The 26,832-nt window shown below is 49.9% G+C and overlaps 1 protein-coding gene across 1 annotated transcript; it reads left to right on the top strand.

Annotated features, from left to right (window-relative positions):
* The first annotated feature begins 317 nt into the window (after positions 1-317).
* Positions 318-15,459, top strand: BMF (Bcl2 modifying factor). Its single transcript, XM_054400588.1, has 3 exons — positions 318-408; positions 1,529-1,692; positions 15,358-15,459. Exons 1-3 carry the CDS (start codon positions 318-320, stop codon positions 15,457-15,459), a joined length of 357 nt encoding a protein of 118 aa, XP_054256563.1.
* Positions 15,460-26,832: the final 11,373 nt, after the last annotated feature.

Here is a 26,832-nt window from a genome sequence, read left to right on the forward strand (position 1 = left end):
CTGTGTGCTGGGGTTGGAGGTTGGGTCTCTCCTTGTGACCAGTTGTGGAACTGGAGCTGTGGGTGGACTCTTGGACACGTGTGAACTTTGTCTCTCTCAGGCTCAGTACTCTAAGACTTTCCACAAAGCCCCGACCTTCACCATTGAGTCACTTGCCTCTCCTGCCCATGCGGATGGGCAGCACTGGGAGGGAGGAAGGCAAGCAGACGTGGAAGAAAGGGCTGTGCTTCACTCTCGGAGCAGAAGGCATTCTCTCCTGGACAGCGTTCGGGTTGTGTTCTAGCTGTTTCCTCAAATGTCCCTTTATTGCAGGAGCAATGGATCGCCCCAGCTACCTGGAAGAGGACTATTCTAGCCTGGATGGGCTGGACGATGACGTGTTTCACTCTGATGACTTTGGACTTGCAGGTCAGCCTGGTGAGATGACTGCAACTGGCATTTTCACACAGAACCAGTCCTACAGCTGCCTTCTGGGGAGGTTTCAACTATTCCCCCTCACACATTGCTGTGGTCCCGGTATCAGGCATCCTGAGCAGCAGGACAAGGCAACTCAAACACTCAGCCCGTCCTCTTCCAGTCAGGATGTTATGTTGCCTTGTGGAGTCACTGAAGAGCCCCGGAGACTCTTCTATGGTAAGAGCACTCCAGTGTCACTAGCTTTGCAGCAAGAAAACTGTCCCTTTAGCACTTCCCAAGCACATTTTATTAAAGGAACGAAATTATTTTGCTTTGGTCCTATTCCCTCAGGAAAGACAGCTTGAATTTCCTTACCTTTGTTTGTCCACTGCAGGAACCAGACACTTGCTCCTTGCTTCTGCTGTCCTTGATGCTCCCACTGCTTTTCCCTCTGTCACATTTTATTTTACTGCTCACCATACCTTGTACCTCACAATCTGCCAACATTGTTTAGCTTCTAGTGGTCTTATCCACACAGGAAGACTCCTAGAAGCTTTCAGTGGAGAGGGAACTGCAAAAATTTACACTTAGTTAAACAACTTTTAGTCTTTTTACTGGAGTTAAAGTGTTCAGTAAGTAGCTTGTCCATCCAGTATTTTACTAGTAACTGGTGGGATGCCACTCAGCTTTGTGTATTCAGTTCAGCTTTAATACAAATCAATCCCACTAAAGGCCAGAGACCGAGAAAAGTTTGACAGAGAAGATACAGCAACCTTTAATGGGAGACAACTTGAGGCGCAGATCTTGTAAAACCGCAAAACTGTCATTAAAAAAAAAAAAAAAGCACTTGGCTGAACTATAAAGAAGCAAAAGGGACCAAGTGCAAGATCCTGCCAATCATCTGATTATGGGAAGCAGCACAATGCTCTGCTTGACTGATATAGATCTACTTAAAGAGTGAGCAAATGTTTTACTGCATGGTTATGGTACAGTCACTGTTTGGGCTTCAGGAACTGGCCTGTAGCCTGAGTCAGAAATGTGGGATTATGTGCAGCTCTGTCCTCCATAAAGCACTGAGCAGAAGAGCTTTTTCTGCACTGGAAGAATGACTCTCCTGATACCTGTTTTGTAGGCAGTGCTGGTTACCGTTTACATGTTCCTCCAGCTGGCTTTGCGTTGGATCCGCACCTGCAGGAGGAGCCTGGGGAAGGCCATCGGGAGGCGCGTGCCGAGGTGCAGCTGGCACGGAAGCTGCAATGCATTGCTGACCAGTTCCACCGGCTCCACATGCAGAGGGTAGGGTGTCTCTGGGGGGGGAGGTGGCGGTTCAGGCATCCCAGAGTGGTGTGCTGTAAGACTAGCTCCAGGCATCACCTCAGTGGGCTGCTGTCCAAGGCAGCAGCCTGCCAGCGGCGATAATACAGCAGGGGTATCCTGACGGACTTCGGGCACACTAGACTGCTGCCTCTTCCTAAAGATTGGCAGGTGGAAGGAAAAGAATGTATGGGTTGCATTTACTGCCTGGGAAGGGAGCTGTTCTGTGTTAGCTGCTGCTCTTCCAGATCTTCCAGTTCATCAGCAATGGGGGCACTGAGGCTTTCCCCAGGGATCTTCCCCTTGCTCTTTAATTGAAGCTTTTACTCCTGCTTTCCACTCTCCTCACAACCAGTGTCTTCTTTTCTGTGGCCCAGGTGGCCATCTGTATCACAGTATATCAGGTTGGAAAGGACCTCAAGAGATCATCAGGTCCAACCCACCTGCCAGAGCAGGATCACTTAGGGTAGTCCACACAGGAATGCATCCAGGTGGGTTTTGAAAGTCTCCAGAAAGGGAGGCTCCACAACCCCCCTGGGCAGCCTGCTCCAGTGCTCTGTCAGAACCTTCACTGTAAAGAAGTTTCTCCTCGTGTTGAGGTGAAATCTTCTTCTGTAGCTTATATCAGCTCCTTATCTTGGAGATGACAAGGAGCCTGAAGGCTGTTCTGGCACTCGTTGTCTGGGGTAGTTCTCTGAAATTTTGCAGAGTATATCTAGATCATGTTAGACTTGCTAGTAGCTCCTGTCATCCAGTCCTAGTTAGTGTCTCAGACTTGTGACTAACTTCCTCACAACAAAAGACAGCTGTAAGATGCCATCAGGTCTGAAAACCACACTCCTGAATCTTGGTTTGTTTGGTTGTTTGTTTTTTTTTTTTTAAATAAGAAATGTAAAAAAGAAACCCTATTCTTCAAAGAAACAAAATAAACCAAGCACCCCTAAACCCCCTGGTTGTTTCTTCCTTGCTCTCCTTGCCCTGTTGAGATGAAATGTAAATCCCAGCTCATGCAGAGTTTGTCAGACGTGGCAGGGGGTTGGCAGCAGGCAGCACTTCAACACTTCCATGCAAGGCCACCAAGGAGAGTGTGTATCTGCTGGCATATGAAGAAGCTGACACTTGGTGACTGCAGAGAGGAGCAGAAAGCTTTTCTCACTCTGAGAATTGATGCTCTGTTAAGTGTAGGATCTGTTGCATTTCTCCTCAAGGCTAAGCGAGGATCTGTCCTGGGGACAGGATGTGGCATGTGGCTAGGCAAAGATTTGGTCCTCTCTGTATCTGGTATCAGAGAGGGGAGTGAATTCTGGGACTTGAACTCAAAATAGCAGGAGGATTAAAGAAGCTGTAGCAAGCAGATTAGGCTGTAGAGATGTAGATGGAGCAAACCGAGGAGTAACGAGCTACGCGAGATTCTTAACTTGGGTGGTTGAATGAGGCTTTTTCCAGTGCCACCTTTATGGCTGAAGCCCCCCAGTGCTCTCTAGCCAGACCCTCTCAAGAAGGGGAGGTTAACCGACTCGGTGGCGGCGCCCTGGAGCGAACTGGTGTAACTGGTTGTAACCCGACGCCGACCAGCTGGGGGTGGGAGGGAGCGTATCTGTGTGATGTCTATGCCTCGGAAATCCATCCAGGAGCACCCACCCAAGCCAGCCCCGATGAAGGTGCCCTGAGTGGGGCTCTTTGCAGCCCGGGGCGAGCTGCCAGCGGCGGGGGCTGCCCGCGGCCCGGGCTGGCAGCCGAGGCGAGCGGCCGCCCCCAGGGCTGTGGCCGCCCCCGGCCTGTGGCAGGGTTGGTAAACAAAGGCGCCCGGCCGCCGGCTGCCCGGCCGCGCAGCCAGTGGAGGAGGAGCTCCGCTGGCTTTGTTTGAACTGGAAGAGCAGCAAGTTGTGACGAGAGGGGGGAGCCGCTCAGCCATTTACATTTGAAAACAAAACAGTAACAAATACCTCGAAAAGTTAACCCGAGGGCGGAGCGGCGCAGCCAGTGGTGCTGCTCGGCTGACCCGGGACAGGCTTCGGCGTTTGGATCCGTTTCGGGATTCTTTCTTGTTTGTCAGGAAAACTCAGCCCAGAGCCCCATGCTAGTGTCCAAGGCACCGTTCCCCGCGGAGTGTTTTGTTGTCATGCCCAGTCCCTTCCCGCCCAGCCCTGCACGGAAGATTTCCTTTGGCTTTTGGCACGCATCTCGTACGCAGACGCCCCCCGGTCCTGTGCGCGGCCACTCCGCAGCCTGCTGCTGCAGGAGCAAGAGCTCTGCCCCCGGAGACTTGAACCGGGTCATGTTGTGTTGTGGTTTGGAAAGGGCAGGCTGCGGGACATGGAAAAGCAGGCTGTCGTTTATCTTGCTGTGAAACTAATCCCTGATTTTGGTGCCCCATTCCAGCTTGTCTCAAACATTTGGTCAAAACCAACTTTCCAGAGTGGTGTCTTGAATCAGATTTAGAATACCACAAAGTTAGTCACACCAGTGTGGTCTTGGGAAGTCCTGAGCGAGAGCAAGCCTGGTTTTCAGCAACTGTGCCTCTTCTCAGAGCCTACAAAGCATCTTCTCTGTGAGCCTGTGCAAAGAGCATCTCTGTGCCCATTCAGTGGGAGTTAGGCAAAGAACACCTCTGTGTCCTTTCAGTGGGAGCTAGGCAAGGCTTTCAGTGTTGGAGTAGTGCACCCATCCAGCTATAGAGTTGCTCATGGTTCTTGGGTTCTGCCAGACTCTCCAGTAGTCCTGGTCTGGCTCCCATTCTGCTGCTGCAGCAGCAACCCTGTCTTGACACAAAGGCTGTTGGTTAATGTACATCCCTGGCTGGGAGAGGATCTGAGCAGGCAAGAACTGCTGAGGCTGACGTCACTGAGTTGTCCTTGGACTCAGCTGCAGGCATGGTCTAGCCCCATCCCACTCTAGGAACTCTGGAGGGACACTGTTATCTCTTCCCTGGGTTCCCGGAGCACTGTGATATTTACTCTGTGGTTCTTGGCTATACAAAAGTTTTTTGGTTATGCCTCTTGTAAGAGGAAGAAAGTTGGCTGCACCTATGCTTGCTTTTGGCATGCACACCATTTTCAGGGGTTCATTTCCTATTAATATATTAAACAGAATACAGTAGTTTTAGACCTGGCTTTTGCATCCTTTAGAGCAGTTGTTAGAGCAAGAACACAGATTTCCCTAGCACTGTGGCTTTCATCTCCTGAAGATGCTGAATTTATTATGGGAAGGACTCTGGCAACACTCTGTGTTCTTAAGTAGCAGAGCCTGCTACAGGTTGATCCAGTTTGCAGAGAGCTCTGCAGAATGACACGTGAGACCCATCTATGTTTTCTTGAGCTCTTCAGTACCTTCTGCTTGTCTGAGGCTGTGTAGTTTCTAGCAATGTTCCATTGGTCATGTGTGTCTCACACTGCCGCTGTTAAAAAAAAAGGTAGAGTGAAGGCATGTTTTCTGCAGGAGAACCCTGCCACCTCCTTCCTGGTTTGGAACAAGTGTACTATTGCCATGGGATCTGTGAGCTGCTTGCTGCATTTTGACCTTATGGAGAACAGATCTGAGCTTAGGGGACCTGCTGGTCACTCGTCTGGGATGTACTGCCTGCGGCTCTCACGAGTCCAGACCATGGCAGCAAAGACTTGGGCTCTACTCCAGGTCCTGAGTGCACTTGGGTGTCCTTCCCTTGTGAAGGGGCTTTCACCTGTGCTGAACCAACAGCATATTTCACAACAGGAGGTACTGCTGGATGAGATGTGAGTATACAGCAGGGACGGCAGCAGCCACCACGTAAAGCCACCCCATAAGAGCATGGGGTTGTACCAGAGTGGGGAGGGTGACACAGGCTCTTAGTGTCACACCCCTTGGGTCTGACTTGCTCCATTGAGGCACTGGAACGCTGCAGCTTTTTACAAATAAAATAACTCTTTCTAAGCAGGCTGCAGCTTTCAGGGGACTGCTTTTATCACATCTCTTTTTCATGGTGATAAGATGACTTCATGTCTCTTTAAGAGCCAAGGAGTGGTAGCCTTGAACAGTTCTGGGCTCAAGTCCAAGCAGAGCCACTGACTTGCTGTATGACCTCAGACAAGTCTCTTGACCTCTTTGTGCTTCAGTCAACCCATCTGGAAAGCTTGTTTTAAAAAAAGCTGAGCCTCAATGAGAACCAGATGCTGAATCAGGGCTGAGCTTTCTTGAGTAAATAAGTGCACACAAACAACAACAAAGCCTCTTTCCAACACATCAGAGATCCTGCAGTTGATTTAGATATGCTGACCATGCTGAAAAAAGCCTCTGTGGATCTAGCTATAGAGAACTTTGTTTCTCTAAGTTCCCCAGTTGGTTCAGCAAGTAGCTCTCTTGCCATCACCACGGTGGACTGAAGCAGCCTGTGGAGCATGAATGCTTGCATCCATACTGGCTGTGGACCAACGGCTAGGTCTCTACCTATTTGCCTCGAGTTAATGACACTGAGAGTGTCCAGGAGAAACTGTTGTTTTCCTTTGAAAGTGAAACTTGTTCTATTTTGCATCTCTTTTTCTCTTCTGCCTCTCAAGAGAGCTATCGAGGCCTGATACACTTCTGCTTACACAACAGGGAGCCTGTGTCTCTGGGTGGAAACTGAGTGGTGTAGAGTGGGCACACAGCGCTGCACAGGCATCCCAGCCTCCATGGGTTGCTGAGGACACTCAGAGCACGTTTGTAACAGTTGCTGTTTTGAGCTGGAGCTGTTTGCAGAAAACTCTCCTTTCTGGTGACTACATTTTAGGAAAAATGCTCAGAAAAAGTTCCTAACAAAGCAGAGAGTCTGATGCTGTTCTGCAGCTGAACCTGCAGCAGAGGCTCCCTGCGTTGCTCGTACCTGCAGTCTCTTTGACACTTGGGTGAGTGCTGGCTTTCACTTCCTAAGGCAGTATGCTTCAGGATCTTCTCTGCTGGTTGGTGCTGCAGTATACAGCAGTGACTCTTCAGCTTGGTGGTCTCTGGGTTGCCCATTGCAGGACTTTAATTTGCAGCCAGGGATGCAAGAGCATGGTGAGAAAGAGCATCAGATGGAGAATTCCTGAAGTGATTGAGCATGGTTTAAAGGGCACAGGTAGCATGGCTGTGAGGTTGGGAAGATTGAGATGTAAACCAAAGTTCTTGCAGGAGTATGGCATTGGGATTGTTTGCTTGAGAGAAGGAGGGTGCCATAGGAGAAAGAGGGATTCTCATAGCCAGTGGAGTCAGAAACTTGCTATGAGGAAGTGAGACAGACTTTTCACTTAGTGTTAGATTTGTTTGTTGTTTTTTTTTTCCATTTTGACAAATTACAATGAAGAAGGAGGTAGGCTTGGAAGTGCACTTTTCCCTATGCGTATATATGGCATAGCAAGCTGTTGCCCCTTGTCTAGCACCTGTTCTGAAATCTTGCCACCTATGGAAATGCTTACTTGGCATTTAAGTTAAGAGATACTTGCTGGACCCTTTCATATCTGATCTGAAATAATATTCTTTGGTATGTTAGGAAACTGAGAACAAGAACGTAGTTATGCCACTGTATAAATCCATGTTTCTCCCATGTCTTGAATGTTACATATAGTTCTGATTTCCTTCTTCCACAAGTGAAGCAGCAGAACTGGAAAAGCTTCAGAAAAAGGCAAGAAGAATGATGAAACTTCCGTATGAAAAATGGAAAAACTGGACTAGGACTGCTAAGCCAAAAACCAAACCAAAACAAAAAAGAACAACAAACCACCACAAAAGCAAGGGGGTAGCAATATGAAACAAAAATCAAAAGTGACATGAAGGAGATGGATAGAGTCATTTCTCCCAGTACAAGAACTAGGTAAAGTCAAGTCAAGTTAGTAGGAGCCAGCTCAAAGTAAATGAGGCAGTTCTTCATGCCATAGGTAGGGCTGTGGAATCTCTTATCAAGGCATATTGTGCATCCCAGCATTTTCTCTGGGTTCACAGGGAATCGGGACAAGTTTATGACCATTGAAGGAGATATTAAATAAACAGACTTGGGAAGTCCTGAGCTCAAACTGGCTAGATGCTGAAAGAGTATTTAGGGGGAACTATTGCATGTATTTACCCTCTCTTTTGCTCAGGCAGCCACATAAGGCTGCAGCTGGTGGAGGCTGGTTTCTGTGAACTCCTGATACAACAGTGCCATACAACCACTGTATACTGATTTAGTGAAAACCACACAGCTTTTGCATCAGCCTTCTCCATGCTATTGACTGACTAAAGATTTAAACATATTATGACTCTGATCCTGCTTAAACTAGGGGATAATGTTAAAAAGCAAAGCTTCCTGCCTAGCTGTGCTAGAGGAAGTGGGCAGAGGATAAGGGAGCTGGGTGGCAGGAGAGCAGCACATGCTCTGTGCAGCAGTGCACTGCAAATCCCTCACCCTGGCACACAGGACCGCAGGGCCTTAAGGCAGTTGGGCCACAGCCTCAAAAGGCTGAGGCTGCCTACATTAAAGATCACAAAATAGTTCTTTGAGACAAGTGCTCTGGTTGCAGAATTCCTTAACATCACCTGTATCACTGTGGTTTAAATTCCATCCAGCCCTGCTGCTTCTCCTGTACAGCCCCAGCAGTCTCCACAGGCTCTTCTGCATTCCCTTGGCTCTGGAGCCTGCTTTCTGCTTGCAGCAGCGTGACAGCTGAGAAACTGTTTGTCAGTTAAGAAATGATTGTGGTAATATCCCACTTCTCTTTTAGTGTGGGAGACTGGGAAGTGCAGGTTATAACTTGTCTGAGATCGTGCAGGGATCACTGATTGGGACCCAGTTGTTCTGCCTCCAGTCCTGTGCTTAGGTCACTTGATCTTATTAAGATACTGCCATGCCGGGGGGTGATGGGATGTGTGGACTGATTATGGTGAGGAGCGTGCATGTTTGTATTTCCCTTGGTTAAATGTTGTGGTGGAAAGGCAGGGAAGCAAGTGCTGGACTGCAGAGTCCTGCTTTGTCTCAAGACATTGAGCAGGCATGTCCTGCCAGCCTTTACAGCCCTATGTTTGGGTGGGTTTTTTGTTTCTGCTCGGTCACTGCCCTTGCCAATGGACTACCCCACAGCAGAAGAAGCACAGAGCTAAAAATAAAAGCAGTGAGGCAACTTCTGTTAACCCTAGTTAGATTTTTTTTTTCATGCTACAGTGTCTGACAAGCTGCTGGCAACGGGGGTCTCCAGCCACCCTCTGAGGAGGGCTCCGGAGGGGCTGCAGGCTGTGGAGGAGTGGCCAAGAGGGCCTGCGTGAGAGCAGATCTGCCCGGCAGTGTTTGTGCTGTGGCTGCTGTGTTTATATCGCTGGCTAAATTTAGCCTCTGAGTCATCAGAGCCGCTGAGAGAGGCTGCTCTGCCTGCAGCGGCACCTGCCTGCCCGCCCTCCAGCCTTCCAACCTCTCAGCCTCCCTGCCCTCCAACCTCTCTGCCCTCCAACCTCCCTCCCTGGCCCTCCAACCTCCCTGCCTGCCCACCCTCCTGCCTGCCCACCTCCCTGCCCTCCATCCTGCCCACCCTCCAGCCTGCCCACCCTCCAGCCTGCCTCCCTTCCAAACTCCATGCCCTCCTGCCCGCCCAACCTCTAGCCTGCCTTCCTACCCTCCAGCCTGCCTGCCTGCCTGCCTTCCCACCTTCCCACCTTCCCTCCCACTTCCCAGCCTCCCTGCCCTCCTGCCTGCCTTCTCACTTCCCTGCCCACTCTCCTGCCTTCAGGCTTCCCTACAGCCAGGCAGCAGCATGCCCTGAGGGCTGTTGAAGTGTTGCTGTCCCATACCCGAGGTGTGCTTCAGGAGTCAGGGCTGTCTGTGCCCTGGCGGTCTGACAGCAGGTTCCCCCCGTGTGCTGGTGGTGAGGGAAACAATGGGAAACGAAAGGCAGTCCCCCCCACAGCCTGTGTACTCAGGGGACCGACCGGGTTGGCTGCAGAACAGCTCTGTCAGGTGCAAGGGGGTAGATCTGCCCAAGCTTGCTGCCTGCAGCTGGGGCTGTGGAGGGCACAGATGCTGTCTGCTGGGTGTGGAGGTGAGGTCTGGCCATCTCTTCCTGCACCCTTGTTTCCACCCCCCAGCACCAGGGCAGATGCCCCCCAGGTCCCCTGCCGCAGGCTGAGGACAGTATCAGGTGTGGCTCTGTGGGGATGCAAGACCCTTATTTAGTGTATTTATGGAGAGTAAGTGGCATGCCCCTCGGGGATGCAGCAGGGGAAGGCTGGGGGCCTGGGAACGCGGTGGCCGGGGGTTGCCCTTCCCAGGTTGCTGTCAGCTGGCTGTTGCTATGGCGTCTGTCTGCTTCCCCTTCCTGCACGCTCTGCAGAGGAAGGCGAGGGGCTGCCTGTTTGTGAGCTACCAGAGTTGAGCAAGGGCCCACCTGCACAGCTGTGCCCTGCAGCTCTGGGCACTGAGCAGCACCGTGTGCCCGTTGCCTCAGCAGGGGTCAGTGCTGCCCCCCCTGCGTGGGCTAGGCAGCCCCTGGGGGATCTGCTATACCCTGCATCTCTTCTGCCATGCTGTTCTGTGTGTCCTTCCCTGTCAGCACTTTTCGTGGTGCTTGCCATGCTTCATGGCTCTTGCCACACTCCACAAAGCCTGATGGAGGCTTGGGGAGAAGAAGCAGTGCTTGAGGGGATGCCTCCCTCCGCCAGAAGTTCAGTCCCACCTAAGAGTTTGCAAGGCAGAAGGGCACAGATCCCTGAAGAAGATCCTTGTCCTCCTCTGAGTCACCAGGAGAAATTGTGCCACTTAGCTCCGTTTTTGTTTCTTCTCTGTTAGGAACATTTGGGTGTTTTGGTGTTTCTCTGCTCCTTTTCCCCACTGCTTTTACACATGCATTATTCTTTGGTCATTAGGAATCACAGCTGGAAAGATTTGTATCTGGCTTCCATTGGCCTGCACTTCCCTCTCCAGCAGGGGACACCTTTTGTAACCTCTGTTGCCTTGGGGACTGTGACTTTCTAGTCTTTCTCAGATGAAGCATATTTAGTGGTAGCACAATATGCCTGCAGCCACCTGGCAGCCAGAGCAGCCCTCAGTGATGAGTCAGCAGCTGCTCCTGGTGTGTTTGTTGTTTTCAGTGAAAAACTGAGACCCCAACAACTTACTGCTAATGTGTGTATTAGTCATTCAAGGAAGAATGATGGGTTTAGGTGCACGTATGCCATTCTTGTTTTGCTGTAGTAGTGCCATGTATGGCCATATTTTAATTCTTCTAGTTCAGATGGGATTAGATTTGACCCTTAGCCATCTGGAAGCCATGAAGCAAAGTCAAAAGTTGCCCCAGAGTGCAGACAGGTGTGCCCTTCTGGGTATGTGACACACAGGTGCCAGATCCACAGAAGATGTGTGTGTGTGATGGACATATTCTTTATTTGGTTACGGCACAGATGTATCGAGTATAAAAGTGAATCCCATCCATCCCTTGAACATTTATGCTCAAGGATTCAAGGTGCCGTATCAGAAGGACAGTGCTTTCTTCAAGGTGTGTTACCTGTTCTGATCTTCCTGTGAGCACTCCTTGCAAGAACTTGGTAGGAGTGACAAGCTTTGGGCATCTGGGCTGCTCTTTGGCAGACAGCTACACAGACAGGCAGAAGCGTGTCTTAGGAATTAATTACGGAGAGGCAGTGTTGGGTCAGTCATGTCCTGCTTTCATTTGCTTCCAATAAAAGTCTTTCTGGTCTGTGTATGGGGTTTTTTGTACTTGTTTACCAGCATGGTGGGGTTTAGTTCAGCACAGTGCATGGAATATGCTTCACTGGGGTACTGCTGCTTCAGAGGACACTTTTCCTGTAAACCGGCCTGGTGACTCATCCAATCATTCATGCTGACCCCTCAGACAGATCTCTTAAGGATATCCCCTTCAGAAAGCAGCAGCTGCCATAGGAAATGGTTTTATGTGCTTCCAGCTTTGTGTTGACTTGATGTATTCACAAGTCTCATCTGTGGTCCCAGGTAGTGCAGGAGGCAGGAGGGGCTTCAGGAGCCACCCACACTGTTCACTGTGGAGGTAGCAAAGTGTTCATCCCTGATGCCTTTGTGCAGCAGTTCCTCTGAGGGCTGAACCATTCTGATGAGAGACGTAGCAGCATGGTGAAGTTTAAGAAAATGATAAACCTATGCCACAGTAATTCTGAGTCTCAGAAAACTGTAAGAATTTACTTGAAACGTATCACATCTGAAAAAAATTGGATGCCAGATTCATGGAGTCACTCTCCTGGGTTTTCTGTCCTTCCTGGCAGCTAACTTACACCACACCAAAAAACCCTCAGTCTTGAAATGCTGTAGTGTTTTGGTTTTGGCAGAGGCACATCTAGGGAACAGCTACTGAAACTTGGGAAAATGACATTTTTAGGCTAGGAAAGTTCTTTCTATGAAATATTTCTCTTTCCTGCAAGGAGTATCTGCCATTTCCATTCTGTGGCTCTTGTCCCATGCTGAGCTAGTACCACAGAAGCAGATCAGTCCAGAAGTGAAGCCATAACTCTGTAAACCCTACTAGCTAGACTTGCTGCTGAAGCAAGCAGTCCCACCTTGCTCCTCTTCTTAGGTCACCTTTCTGTGTCATCACCTTGGCTACATGATGGCATGGATCAGATGGGTTACAATGACCTGGTCAACAGTAAAGGCAACCTCTGATCAGAGTAATTCTGGCCTTGCTCATTGTCCAGGCTGAGCGAGCTGCTCCAGCAGGGGAGATGGTGAAAGTGTGTGTGGGACCAGAGCACTGTGGAAGGAAATGCTGGCTGAGCACAGGCCCAGGGAAATAAGAGCCCTATGTCTAGGAATAAAACCTGGAGAGCTGCCCTGGGCCTAGTGCTCTATTTTTTAACTTCAAAACAAAATTAACAGTGTCAACATCCTTCATAAGGTAATTTGAGAGTCTTTGCTTCTTATAAGCTGGGGAAACAAGGGTAAAATAATTCCTATTCTGCTCTTGCATGGAAAACTCTTGGAGTGTCTTACGCAAATAGTGGAAAATGTTTTCAATTTGAGAAAGACAAAAAGGCTATACCAAAAGAGTGCCTTCACAAGGCAATGAAATAAACACAATAAAATATAAACTATGAAAAGTGTAAGAGTTTTTCTCAGGGTTTGTGATACCATATCCCACTGGGTTTTGGGATTCGTTTGCAGGTTTGTAATCCTTCTATAAGTAGAGCTCTAAACTTTTTATTTACCAGAGTAAAATAAAACCCAGTGCCTCCCTCAGAAAGCTTCCCCCCTTCAAATAAGGGGGAGGGGAGTGCTATTCTTTTTTTCCCTCCTTCACCTTTCCCTGCACAGAACAAGTGATCCTTTTCTGTGGGGGTGACATGCAAAACCTAAGAAGAAGACAGAGAATTTAGAAGCCTGTTACAATGTATGAAAGCTCAAACCCTTCTTCTACATGAAGCAGGACATTAAGATGGGGATTGTCCTCCTGACAGTGTGCAGGAGTTGGAGTTGCACAGCCCAGCTCGGCTGCTGCCACCTGCCCCTCAGGTAGTTGATGAGTTTCCATTACAGAGGGGCTGTCGGTGGAACTGAGATATATTTCCAGTTTAGAAATTCAATAACACTTTCTAAACATCCTTTTGCATTTCCCATTCTGAGTCCCAGTGAGACACTTCTTCACCCTCATGGCTGCCAATAGAATAAATCTGCCAAAACAGAGCAGATTATCTTCAGACCATCTATGGCGTGTTTGGCCACTGTGCTCTCCAAGCACTGTGTCCTACTTGCAGCATGGCAGAAGGCAGCATTGTGCTTGCACCCTCCATTGACATCCTCCCCAAGCTGTCTTGTTTGAGGAGTCTGCCTGAGCTGTGGTAGCTTGATAAACACAACAGTGTCTGGATGTCATTAGGGCACTGTGCTTCCAGGTGCAGGTTTGAGCAGGTTTGGGAGTGTGACTCTGTGGGGGAGGCTGAGAAGCATTTCTGGAGCTGGGTGAGGAAGGGCAAGCCTGGTCAGACCAAGAGGCGTAACAAACCCCAAAGAGCATCTTGCTCTTTGTTGGTAACCCAGCCCTAAGGTTTCACCTGTGAGCCCTGCAGTGCCTGGAGGGTCAGCCTGGGCTGAACCCGGGGCTGATTGACTTAGAACAAATGCCAGAAGGCTCCAGAGTCGCTGGCTGTGGGTTATGCTCCAGACGCAGCAGTGCGGAAATGTGTGATGTGTGAGCTCTTCTAAATCCAGGAGACAACTGTTAAATGTTGAGGGTAAGCAGAGTGATCAACTGCTAAGATGCAAGATGAGCACAGTGTTTTGAAGCCTGTTTAGTGTGAGCTTGTGATCGCAGTGGCACAGATCTGCTCACGCTGAAACGGGAATATGATGTAATGACTACCTGGGAGGGGGTTAAAAGCAGCCTCTTGACACCTCTCCAGTACACCAACTCCAGTTGCAAGTCTCTCTCGCTTGTGATTATGTAAAGAATGCTTTGCAACAGTGTTGTTATGCCCTGCTGGGCTAATCTGAGCTGAAACATCTTGTTCATATAACCTGCTTCAGTGCTCTTTCATGAACTCCTGTGTAGTGTGGTAAAGTTGTTGGAAGCCAGTCTCCTGTTTCCTCCTCTGCTAGGGACTGGGGGGCCGGGGCAGTGGGGTGGGGTGGGGGGGAATTCGGGCTGGTTTGGTTTGTTTTCCAGAAATGATCAGTCCTGCTTAGCAAATATGGAATTCTGGATGAGAAAATAAAGGCTGACTTCTAATAGAGGGTGGGTTATTGAGGTGAAATAGTATCCCAGGCTAGGCAATGTAAAGAGAAACCCACCTGTTTGTGTGAGATGCCATTAACTTGTGGGGAGGTGGGGGGATAATCGGAGCTGCTTTTGCAGGGGTGATTACACATAACAAAAGAAGGAACAGTCTCCCTGCCCCAGAGTTGCATTATGTAGTCTGGTGTCCCCCTGAAACTCAACTCCCATGTTTCTTCCTTGACAATGGGACCTGAAATAACCTCTTGGTTTGGGTTTTTTGTGTGTTTTCAAGTATGTTCTTGCTTAAGGTTTAATTGGCTCCAGTCAGTAGGAAAGGGCTCCAAGGCTGATTATTTATGGCTTACTGTCAAAAGTGGCTATAAAAAGGGCAGTATTATCTTGGAGATGCTGGGAAGGAAAATGTGGTGGGGGGAGGGTGGGGGAGTGTGTGTGTGCACGAATGTGTTTTCTTGTACTAGATGAAATCAGAGTTTTGCTGTCTCAGCAGTGTGGTTTAAATTGAAGATTAACCCTTTGACCTTCACGGTGTCAAATCACTTACAGATGGATCACCAGTTATATTTTTTCTTTTTTTTTTTTAACTTTTGGGGTGAAGGTGGATTTTTTTTTTTTTTTAAGGTTGTTTGTTCATGCAGCTGGGGCTTTTGAAAGGCTCAGAAGCCAATCTGATTAAAAACAGCACTTGGCTAAACTCTGCAAAATCCTACAAGCAAAAAAAAAAAAAAGTTTAATCCTCTTGTGCACAATGCATAAAGGGTCTGCTCTTTTCTTTTTGTAATGTTAGAGCTACAATTATTTCTGGAGAACTTATCATTTCCCTCTCTCCCCTCATCCCTTGCTGCACCCCCTTGTTATGCTGATGGGATTAAAGTGTCTGCTCTTGAAAAGTGTAACTGAGTTGTTATTGGAAAAGAGAAGTGGTGTGTTGCAATTTCAGATATATAAATAACCTCTCCTCAACCGTTCTCCTCTACAGCATCAGCAGAACAGAAATCAAGTGTGGTGGCAGCTTTTTCCCTTCCTACACAACCTGGCCTTGCAGACAGAGGCGAACAGGAACGGCCCCGGGCAGAGGTGAGCCGCTCGCAGCCCGCAGGGAGCGCTGAACAAGCACTGGCTGGGGCGAGAGGCTGCGCAGCGCCGGCCGGCCGTGGGACTCTGCCTTTCTGATGCTCCTCTTCCTGTTCGGGGGTTATGGACTCCTCTTTGGTGCTGCCTGCCCGCGGGGCGGGGAGCCCTTGTCCAACACTGTCAAGGAAAGCCAGAATGTGGGGGTGTTTGGTAAAGCTTGCTGCTGATTCCCTGAGTGTCACTTCTGTGCCAGGGAGGCAGGCACCAGACCAACAGCTTCCTCTGCCCTCTGTCAGCCCAGGGAAGAGTGCAGGAGTGTCATTTTGGCTGCTAGTTACAAATGATGTCTGGGATTGATGACTAAACATCCTTTGGGTATCTTCCAGAGCAGAGATGCTCAAATCCTCCACACACATACACAAAGTTCTTTTTAGCAATGAAAACATCCAAGTAGCCTTTACGCAGTAGGTTACTTGTTTTCTGCATGGGTTACTGCTTGTTTCTTGCAGCCCATGTGAGAAAAGATCACAAAGAAATATGAAATCTGATCTCTGCAATCTTTCCACTGGGCACCAGTCGCAGCTCTTTCACAGGAAGTTGTTCTTTGTCACTGCCACCAATGGGCAAAATCATTTAGAACACTCTTCAAATTAAACCCTCCTGGGGTTGCTGGTGGCTCTTGGTTCTGCCAGTGTTTGCTTCCAGTTCAGTGTTGGCAGTGCCCAGTGTGAAGCCACAGCCCATGGAACACACCACCAGCACCATTCTTCTACAATGCTGATGTATATGTTGTGATTAGCTTGATAATGGAGGTTTACTTTGATTTGGTTTGCTTTCCTCTCACTACAGTGTGGCTAGTCAGGAAGGCTTATGTCCCAGGCATCCCCTAGTTTGCTTCAGGATTCAGCAGGAAAGTTAATTAGCAACTACTCTGACATGAACACTGTACAGGCAGCCTCCCCATTACTCCACTGTGTAATGTTTGGGGCCTGCTGTAAGCATCTATTGGCTAGCAGCAGTAATGTCACTTCAGTGGAGGTCTTCTAACAGTTCCTGATTTGTGAGCACTCAGAAGTTTGTCCACGGGACTGACACTATGGGAAAGGGCACAGGGCAGTGACCCTACCAAACTGAAGCAGCCTTAAACATGGGTGGCTGCTTCTCTGTAGCCTTAAATCCTGTCAGGTCACCAACCTGGTGACCATGAGGGTAAAACACGAACAGAAAAGCAATACAGACTACATTTTCTTCAGGCTCTTTCCACATGCCACTGCACCTTCTTGTAGGCCTCAAGTAATGCAACCAGCATGAAGAAGAGCTGTCCAGACCATTGCTCTTCAGGCCTGTTGCAAAACGTTGACTTCAAGTGCTGAAGAACCCTGCTCATGGTCCACTCTGCAAGCCAGGCATTGCTGTATGGGAGAGCAGTAGACTTGCACATGTGCTTTCTCCTCACCCCCCTCTGCACACCCTCCCCTGGCTCCTGCTGGCTCTGCTGTTTGTGTAATCTCATCCTTGCACTGCAGTGTCTGGTAACAATTTGCTGAGCACAGTTATATTTGGACTTTCTCCCTTTCTCCCAGCCCCGTTCTCTTGATTTGCATCCTGCTCTGCTGGGGCAAAATGTGCTTTAGCTCCCTGAAAGAGGTCCTCAAGCCTTCTTCAGTGTTACCTATTCACAGTCACTCTCAACACAAGAAGGCTTGATGCGAGAAAAGCTTTTTTTTCCTCCTTTTATGTTATTTTTCTAGCTAGAGCTAGAGTACTATGTTTGTCCATAATGGTTAATAATTCACATAAATTAATCTCAAGTGATATTTCAGGGGGTGGGTTTTCTGGAAAGGGAGGATGGGAGGTTTTTTCAGGAGGGAGAAGTGTTTGGGGGCTTGTGTTGTTTCTTTAAGCCTGTGCACTATAGAGTTACCCAGAGGGACACAGGTGACAGCTGTTGCTGACTGTGCAGCAGCAGGATGGAAGCCACTCTCTGCCCATGGTGACAGGGCTGAGGCTTTTCCATATCTTGCTTTGCATAGTCTGTTTGGGGTACACGCTGGGCACCGCAGGCAAGGCTGGCACTGGGGACAAGGCTGAGGGGTAGTGTAGGCACGGACTGAGCTCCAGGCTGTGGTGTTTGGGTGTCACCACTGGCTGCCAGGACCCCTTTGTCAGGAACAGTCAAAGCTACACCTTAGCAGCTGTGCAGATTATGAGCAATTCGAATTCAGCAAGTACACCTGGCAATCAGAAACCCTCCTGAGCTTGCCCCTACCCTTCAGCTCTGACTTGGCTGCCAAACAGGTCGATCAGGCCTGTTCTGCATGTGCCAGCTGGAAAGATAGGTCTGGTACCTGTGCTTTCTGGTGCTGCAAACCCAACCAGTTTATCTAGGGTAAGACTTCTGGACACGGAGAAACAAGTATCTGAAACCATGCCTCAGTCAGGCTCAGGGAAAGACACATCTTTGCCAGTCTGTGTTTCCCCCTGTAACAACAGACTTATCAGAATTGGTCATGCCAGGGTCTCCAGTTAAGATCTCCTTGAACAACAATACTTGATTGGAGACGTGGAGCTAATGCTAGACAAAGGCTGACTTCCTGCAACGTGCCTGTTGGTTACTGGTGCCAGAGATTTACAACCACTGATATTATATTTTAATTATATTCCATATCTGCATATCTTGGAGAAAGGAAACAGGCTCTGTCAACCCCAAAAGTCTTATTTTACTTCATGCAGATTTGGAGGGGCAGGCTGGTGATTCCACTTAGGCAGAAGCTGCTGGTTTGTGCTTACAGTCTCACCTGCTGGAGGAAATAGTGAGAAGACTTCATGTGTTTATCAACAGATGCACAGCACCCATGCCTTTGTCACCCATTCCATGTTAGTGAGGCCCCCTGAGCATGCCCTGAGGAGATCTGCCCAGCAGAGTAGCTGTTAGAACGTGGCCACGGACACACATCTCTTGGTTAGGAAAACAGTTCCAAGGAATGTGGCTGAAGTACTGTGAAGGAGGATGCTGGAGTTTGGGGGATTGGTTTGCATTGGTGAAAGGAGTGGGACACTATTTCTCTGTGTTGTAAAGCTGTAGCCTAACAATGTAGAAAGAACAGTTGATCTTTCTCCTAAAAAAAAAAAAATCCTGTTATTAATGAGCAGTTCTTAAGAAGAGCTTGAGCTGCTGCTGCTAGTCCCAGCAGCCTTGAAGTATCTTGTTTGCCTGCCTCAGACCTCCAAGACAGCTTCAGACCTCAACTCTCTTTCCCTGAGGGACAGAGTTCTTCCTATCCCTTCCCAATTTCCCACCCTTCAAGTATCTTGTAACCTGCCCATCCCTGGACCCAGCAAGCCTGGTGCTAATAGGGAATGAATAGTTTTCCTTTTGTTTCCTTCAGCTCTTGAAAGCTGAGCCAGTGACTGCCCAGAGTTAGATGCAGACTGCCCTAAACAGGACACGCCAAGGGCAGGGGCAAGGAGGAACTTCCATGGAAAGGGTTGGTGTTGGCTCTGTGTGTTGGGACTGCAAGTGCTGATACTCTGGTAGCTCTGAACTGCTGCCTCAATGATCACATCTCTGTTTCAGCAGCTGGGTGCTGTTAGATGCTTGTTGGCTAAACTCCCTTCAGAGCAGTCCTGAAAAACCTCCTTATCAGCCTTTGCTTTGGAGCTGTGTATCAATAAGGGAATAGAGGCAAGGAACCCAGTGCTTCTTGATGTGGAAAGAGTGGCTGCAAAGACATCTTTCTACTGCCATGTGCCGTGTCCCCTCAAGCCTGGATGTGTGCACATGGGGTTACTGCAGCCCTGGAGCTGCTTGGTGGCAGTCACTGGGCCTGCACCCAAGGCTGAATTTCATTCAGTGTGGGGCTTGGCACTCCCCTGGAAAACTGCAGATTCTGTCCATTAGTAGACTAGGGAGAAGGGCTGCGTTTTTGAAGAAAAAAGCAAAACTACTTGAGGTAGTTGTTGCAACGAGATCCCATCAGCTCTGCAATGGATTCCAAGCCTTCTGTTGTTGGTTCTGACCCAGATTGCTTTAGATGAGGGAATGGTGAGATGTGACATGCTGAATGGTGTGTGGCTTCTAAAGGGAAAAAGGGGGAGAGCACTTGGCATGCGTGCCAGGATCACAGCAGAATGCAGGTTTGTGGAGTCCTTGCCTTTCTCCCCAGCAGTATTTGCTGTGGGGTCATAAGCAAAAGGACCATGGAATGCCTGCTCCTGTGGATGGGAGCTCTGCACAGGGAGCAAGCACTGCCCAGGACTGGCATCGTCTGACAGCAGAAGGTTTTAGTAATGACCTTCCAAAGAGGCTGTCATTCAAACTGGCCTCTGTGACCATTTGCAAAAATGCCTACTGTTGCCTTTGATTGTTTTAGCAAGAATAAATACCTCAAGGAACTGATAAAAGGTGCCTGGACAATCTTTTACAGTTCCTCAAGCCCTGCGTGGTTTCTGTTCTTTGGTCTGCGTGTGCTCACGTGGCTGTCACACAGCTTGGCTCTCCAGCAGGAAAAGCAGAAAAGACCAAATACATCAAATGCACTGGAATGCAGCTGTGTGTGTGAGCGTGTGTGAGCGTGTGAGTGTGTGCTCTCAAACTGAGTGCAGTCTGACATCCCCTGCCCCTTCCTTCTTCTGTGTGCCTCACCTTCCCCTTAGCCACAGAAAGGAGGCTCTCTTCCTGCCAATCCCATGCTGGAAGCTGGTTTCTGGGAAGCGAAACCTAGTGTCTGTGGGCTGTGTTTAAAAGCCATGTTTCAGTTCTGTCTTCAGACTCTTTGCTGCCTTTGGGGAATGGAGGGGTGGGAAGGGTAGATTCTTAAACTGTTTTTTAAATCTATTATGGAAATTTTGCATGTATAAAGTTATTCTGAAATTGAAAGGAGTCTCCCTGATTTGTGGACACAGCTCCAGGAGAGCGTCGTCACAGATTCCTCAGCTCTGGTTTTTGATCAGACTATTCTCAAAGGAAATTTGGATGACAAAACGGAGAGAGACTGACTGAAAGATGACACTTTCAGGATCCCTTAAATAAAGGTCAGAAGTTGGGCTTGTAAAAGGGGCATTTGCAAACAGCCCAAGGGATTGGTGTCTGTCTCCGCTGGGTGCTACTAAATCTGGACCACTGGGGTTTGGTAAAACTCATCATGTAGCTCTTCCTCTCTTCCCTCCAGTGCTGTGGAGTGCAGTCTCCCACCTTTCTCAGTGGAGCTCACTGATGAGAGCAGTGTGAAGTGGGGGTTCACCTTTTCTCCCTCCCCCTCCATGTGACTTTTCTACTTTTGTGGGATTTTTTTTTCTTTTTTAAAACCTCAGAGTCCTCCCCCTAGAAAACCCAAAGAGTAAGGCGAGCAAGAATTGGCAATGTACCTAATAAAGCTTCCCTCAGGGGAGGATTTCCCCATGAGTTCTGATCCTGCCCTGCTGCAGAAGCAAGCCTGATGCTCTCCTGTGAGGCTTCTGTCTGGACTAGTCCTGAAGTGCACACAGCCTCTTGGCCATGGACTGAGACCCAGTGAGAATGTAGCATTTTGTTATCCTGGTTGTGTGCCTCCAGGGCTCCTGCCTGTACCCATGGTGACTGAGCAGAGCTCCTTTTGTGTATCTGTGCAGTATATTTGCTTTGTGCTTTCTTTCTTTGGTGCTTTTTAGTACTTTAATACTTGGATTTTTTTCTAATAACTGGTACAATTTTTAATAAAATTGTTAAATTGTTTGCATGTGCTCTCTGGTTTGTTTGTTATGGAATGGAGGGCACTTACACAGCAGTGAACCAAAGGAGTGAGACACTTTGGGTTGTTCAGCTTTGACAATGTCTGGTAGATCCTTTTCTGTGCACCCTAATACCAGGCCCTGCCACAAATGCAACATTTCTTTCCGGGTGGAACTGTTCTCCTTAGGGCTGGTTCAATTTATGAAACAGCCTTCTGAGGAGGTGTGTCCCCATGCCTGGACAGAGAACTGCTGCACACTTAACTTGCTGCTTCCAGTCCCAAAGATCTCTTCAGGTGTACCTGGGCTGCATTCTCCAAAATGTAACTTTGAGTGGTGGCTGCTTCCCTGCGCAAGTCCATTGAGAGGTACTCAGGCCTTGAGAACAGACTCACTGTGGGGCAACCCTGCCAGGGAAATGCAGTTCTCACTGCTCTCCTCTGGAAAGGTGGTGGAGCAAGGTGGCTGTGCCTTTGGGAGGGCTCGTAAAGTAGTGGTGACTCCTTCACAGGATCACAGAATCACAGAAACATTCAGGTTGGAAGAGACCCTCAGGATCACCAAGTCCAACCACTGGCCCTACTCTGCAAGGCTCACCCCTAAGCCATAGCCCCAAGCACCACATCCAAAGAATCCTTAAACACATCCAGGGTTGGTGACTCAACCCCCTCCCCGGGCAGCCTATTCCAGTGTCTGACTGGAAAAATGTTTCCTAATGTCCAGTCTAAACCTCCCCAATCACAGCCTGAGGCCATTCCCTCTTGTTCTAAAACACAGAGAACCACAGAAGGTACTGGGTTGGAAGAGACCTTCAAGATCCTGCAGCCCAACCTTCAGCCCAGCACTGGAGGCTGCCTGGCCATCCCAAGCGACAGCAGGATGTGTTTTGGGAATCAGGAGTGCCTGGGTTTTACTCTGTTCCTGCAGGGAAAAGCCAGCTGCATTAAGTGGTGGTGTGTGCAGCACAAGTGCTTTGCAGCCGGCCGGTCAGATTCCTGCAGCCACGTTCCTCCTGCGGTGTGATGCTGCTGGTTCAGCACTGCTGAGAGGCTGCAGGGACCCCACTTAACAATCCTGGCTGATGTTAAGTTGCCTGGGCTGCTGTGTGCCTGTAACAAAAGGGCCTTTCACTGCAGGAACACATGATGTGTGTGGCATGAAGAGCCACATGTGCATCTAAGAGCACAGGGGCAAGAAGACCGTTTTTCTTCTCATTGTATTAGATCTAGTGAGAAGGGTGTCCCCCGGCAGCCTCATGTGACTGTGAAAGGGCCTGTTGTAACACACTGACACGAGGGGACTGAGATGGCAGGGCTGGCTCTGAATTTCCTCATTCTCATGTGGCGACATTCTCACTGTTAATTAAACTCCTTCTCTTCAAAGCTGTAATAACTCTTGTAGCACAGACAAGAATGGCTCTAAGAAATGAATGGGTGGTAGTGCTGCCCCAGGAGCCTCGGCCTGAGCAAAGCTGAAAGCAAAGGCACAGCTGTGTGGACAGCTCCTGGATTAATCCTGACTCTTTGGTTTGGCTCCTTTATGACCTCCTGTCACCTGGTCACAGCAAAGCAGACTCAGGGTGTGTGGAAACGTTGCCAGGGTTAGGCATCAGGAGTGCTGCAGGCTGGAGCATTCCTGTTGCAATAGACATTAATATCTTTTTTTAGTTTGAAGGAAACTGGATAGCCTAGAAAATTAGCTTCAAAGAAGCTTTCTTAAAGCACTGAGCCTGCATACTGAGGGCACTCTCAGCTTATCTCCAGCCATGGCCCCTCTGGTGGCAATCACAGCACGTCCCTCACTTTCTGTGCCAACATGAGCAGAGCACTTCAAGGGAAAAGGAGTTTTGTTATGAGCTTCCTAGTGGTGTGCTGTGGAGCCAGGTAAAAAGTTTGATGAGGATTAGTGCTTGCAGGGGAAATGCTGGTCAAGAAGTGCTCAGCCTGCCTTGTCAGAAGCAATAAAGCCCGCAGGGGACGAGAAGGCTCTCTGGTTGCACAAGTGCTGTGCAGAGCTCTCCACATGGCTCTGGCTGCTGGCACTCAGAAGCCACTCTGTGCTATGGACTGGGGGATATTTTTCAGGCACTCACAACATTGTTTTGCAGAGCAGTAAATGTGCCAGGCCTGAATCTCTGCCATGTATGTGCAAGCTTGGAAGCATCTTTGCTAACCATCATTTTCCTTTTGCTCTCATACCTGAGTAACTCAGAAACAGTTCAGATCCATTTCCTCCTTTTGCCATCCCCTCCCTTCTGTTTATGGTAGGGTTTGGGAAGGAAGAAGGGTCCTGAAAGCCATTTTAGAGAGTTTTGAGAGATGGATGTTGAAATGCAAGAGCTGCAGTTGTATCACTGTGCATAGCACTGGATCCCAAAAGGCTTAAACTGGGAGGCACCTGTTCCCAGCAGGCATCTACCAGAGCAGGCAGTGATTGCTGGCAGCGAGCTGCCTTCCACCTGCCAACGCATGGCAGCCTCAGGGAGCGCGGAGCCCAGCAGCATCCCACCGAGCGTGACACACTGCCCGGTGTGCCTGCTCCCCCCCTGCCCGCACTGTGCCTGCTGCCCACTGCCTGCACTGTGCCTGCTCCCCCCTGCCCTCACTGTTCCTGCTCCCCTCTGCCCGCACTGTGCCTGCTCCCCCCTGCCCGTCCTGCACATCTTGATTGCTCTGAAGTGAATTCTGTGCTCTGTACCGCTCATAATGGACTCTTTTCTTTCTCCATTAAAGTCTGTGTCAGCATTCTCCTTCTCGGAGCTTTGCCTCGGGGCTCTTGATGTACACAAAGGCTGCTCTGTTTCCCGCTCTCAGTCACAGGCTTTCGCTCCTCGCCTCGGCGCTGGGAGCTAAGCACCCACCCCCCGCGGCTGGAGATGACCCTGGTTACGTCTGCTGCTCCTCGCCACGGCAGCAGCCACCCAGCGCTGTGCTCATGGAGACAGTTAGCTCTTCATGAGGGGACAATGAGCCCGGGCTGCTTAGAACGCCAGGAGTGCTGCCCAGATTCCAGCAGCAATCAATAGCTTGGAACCAGTCACGGAACCTGCAAAGCAATGGCTTGGCGCCCTCCGTGCACTGCACCACCTTGGCATGGGAGCACAGAGGCCTCCTAGACGGCACTGCGGCACTGGGACACACCAGTTCAGTGCGAGCTGGCAAGGGCACAGGCAGGGCACTGGGAACGAGGGGCAGTGCTCCATGAGGGGCTGCTGCTCTCCCAGCTGGGTCTCAGCAGGTGCCACTGGAGGCAGAGCAGTGCCAGGGGAGGGCTGTGCCCCATGGTCACCTGCTGCACTCCCCCTTCCCTTTCCTGCTTTGGCAAGAAGGTGCTGAGATGCTATTTCAGTATCTTCTGATGGGTCTTCCCTGTGCCCCTGGCCCATCATTTCCATCCTGGGGTGGCCACTTCTTGACACTCCTCTCACTGCTCCCCTTCATGCAGAGAAGCCCAGGGCTCTGCAGCTGGCAGCAGCATGCCCAGCCCCCTTGGTGCTCCCACACAGCCCTCGTCCAACAGGATGGGGCCACAGAGCTCATTTTGCCTGTCAGTGTGAGTGTGCTCCCCATGGAATCTTTGCTGGCAGTTTCATTAGTCTACTTTTAAATATCCCAATGGAATGCCTGGCTGCTGCTTCCCTTGGGAGACTGCTGGACCTGCTAATAAATCTCACTGACAAAAAGCTCAGCCTAGCTCCCTAGCCCACCCTAACTCCTTTCTCTCTTCATTATATCCCAGTACTCCAGCTGCACGTCCTTGAGTCACTTTGCAAGGAACTTACCAAAGGCATTCCTGGAACTCAGGAGTTCACTGAACTTCTAGGCAAAAGCTCCTGCAGACTTCAGCTTTCAGGGAGAGCTCTGCCTGTGCCCTCCGTGCCAGCTTGTGTCCCTGGAGATGGCACACTGCAGCACAGCATGGCCTGGCTAGAGTTGCCACCCAGCCCTTCCACTGCTGCCCTCATCCCCTTTCTACCTGGGCCACCAAGGTCTTCAGTGAGAGTCCGAAAATAGAAAATGAGATGTATCCACCTGGGATGTTATTTTCAGATGTGCCCAGCACCCCTGCCTGCTGGCACTGCCTCCTCAGGCCAGCAGCCCATGGGAATGAGAGCCAAGGCTGCAGCATAGGGCTTGGTCCCTGTGTACTGGGAGCAGCTCACCTGGCAGCAGCAACCTCGCTCCACCAGCCAACAGCACCAGTTTGGCAGCCACAGCTGTGTCCCTGCATGTCAACATCCCCCTGGGGTTATGGCAGTCACAACAGGACATTGGTTTGGGCAAGGGCAGATGCAGTAAAGAATTTCCCTTCATTTCCTTCCTGCTACAATCATGAGTCATGGCTCTTAGGAGCAGAAAACAGGGAAGCCAAGCAGTGCTTTGAGCTGCGCCCAGACATGAAGAAATACTTCAGCCATCAGGGATTTATTGGGAAAAAGTGTTGAAAGATGGAAGCTGTTACTTGGAGCTGACATTATGTGGTCTTCGTGCCGCCACCTTCACTAGGCCCTTTTCCTTCAGGTTCCTTCACCCACAGAAAGAGAAGCACCCTCACTCCCACTGCAGGGGTTCCCGTGCCCTTTGGAGAAGAATCCCAGCAGAAGACCTGGCTTTGCACCACCCATTCATGAAGTTTCCCTTGCCAGAAGGAGGTTAGCACCATCCACACCCACAGCAGGTCTCTCCTGGATGAGGTGAATGTGGCTGGCAGTTGCTAATACCCCACTGTGCCATGTGCTTGGGGTGGAAGTGCCTGGAGTCAGCAGCCAGCCTGGCACTCTGTCAGAGTGGGTGCGACAGAGCAGGAGGAAGATGGGCACAAGAATTATTGCCCTGGTGGTTAAGCTCTCTTGGAACATACAGCACAGCATCAGGCCCAGGCAGGGGCACAGGTGCTTGCCTGTCCTTTCTGGTACTGAAGTGCACACTCACAGCTTCATCCAGCCTCTGCCTTGCCCTGGCAGGACTTCTCACATCCAAGTCCTCAAAAACTTCACATCCTGCTGGAGGCACTGAATGTCTCAGGACCAATCTCGTGCCAAAGCCTAGTGTAATATACTAAATGCTGCCTTTCTGCTTCTCCATCTGATGTCTGTGTTGGGGCAGCCTGTTGCAGAGCACACCACCAAACCAGGGCCACAGAAGATGCAGGGAGGTGATTCTTTCATTGCTGTCAGGCAATTGATGACATTTGAGCTCATCCAGAGTCATCATCAGCTGCTGCCAGGCAGGAGCCTGGATCTCTCTGCTGCCAGAGGAGTGCCGTGCACAGGTGACTGGCCAGGATGGGCTGCGCTGAACTCCTCTGGTTGAAGCTGTAACACCTAGATATTTTGGGGTCCAGAGAGTAGAGAAAGAGTGAGTACAAGCCCCTTAGAGCCAGCATGAGGTGGATCTTAATCTGTGTTCCTGTTCTTGTTTCCTGTTCCTGAATTTGCAGGTTTGGGTTTTGAACCAGGGTTCAAGGGAGGCTTCCTTACGAGGTCTGGAGAGAACTGCTTTGTTGGACATTCTTTTCATGGTTGTTTGTGCCCCCTTGGCTATCCCAGCTGGCTCCACACTGAGGATGCCAGCCTGGGTGACCCCTGCTCTTAGACTGCCCGAGGGGAAGCTTTGGTGCCTGGTTCAGGGCCGTAGAGCCCATGGAGCAGCCAGGCGCCTAAAGATTGGTG

This window comes from Indicator indicator, chromosome 4 (genome assembly GCF_027791375.1).
Source record: "Indicator indicator isolate 239-I01 chromosome 4, UM_Iind_1.1, whole genome shotgun sequence".
Lineage (NCBI taxonomy): Eukaryota > Metazoa > Chordata > Aves > Piciformes > Indicatoridae > Indicator > Indicator indicator.

Bases quoted from the DNA above. Each gene is read 5' to 3' on its own strand.
- BMF (XM_054400588.1), top strand. From the start codon at position 318: ATGGATCGCCCCAGCTACCTGGAAGAGGACTATTCTAGCCTGGATGGG. The intron at 409-1,528 runs GTCAGCCTGGTG...CCTGTTTTGTAG, and splicing joins TGATGACTTTGGACTTGCAG to GCAGTGCTGGTTACCGTTTA. The intron at 1,693-15,357 runs GTAGGGTGTCTC...TCTCCTCTACAG, and splicing joins ACCGGCTCCACATGCAGAGG to CATCAGCAGAACAGAAATCA.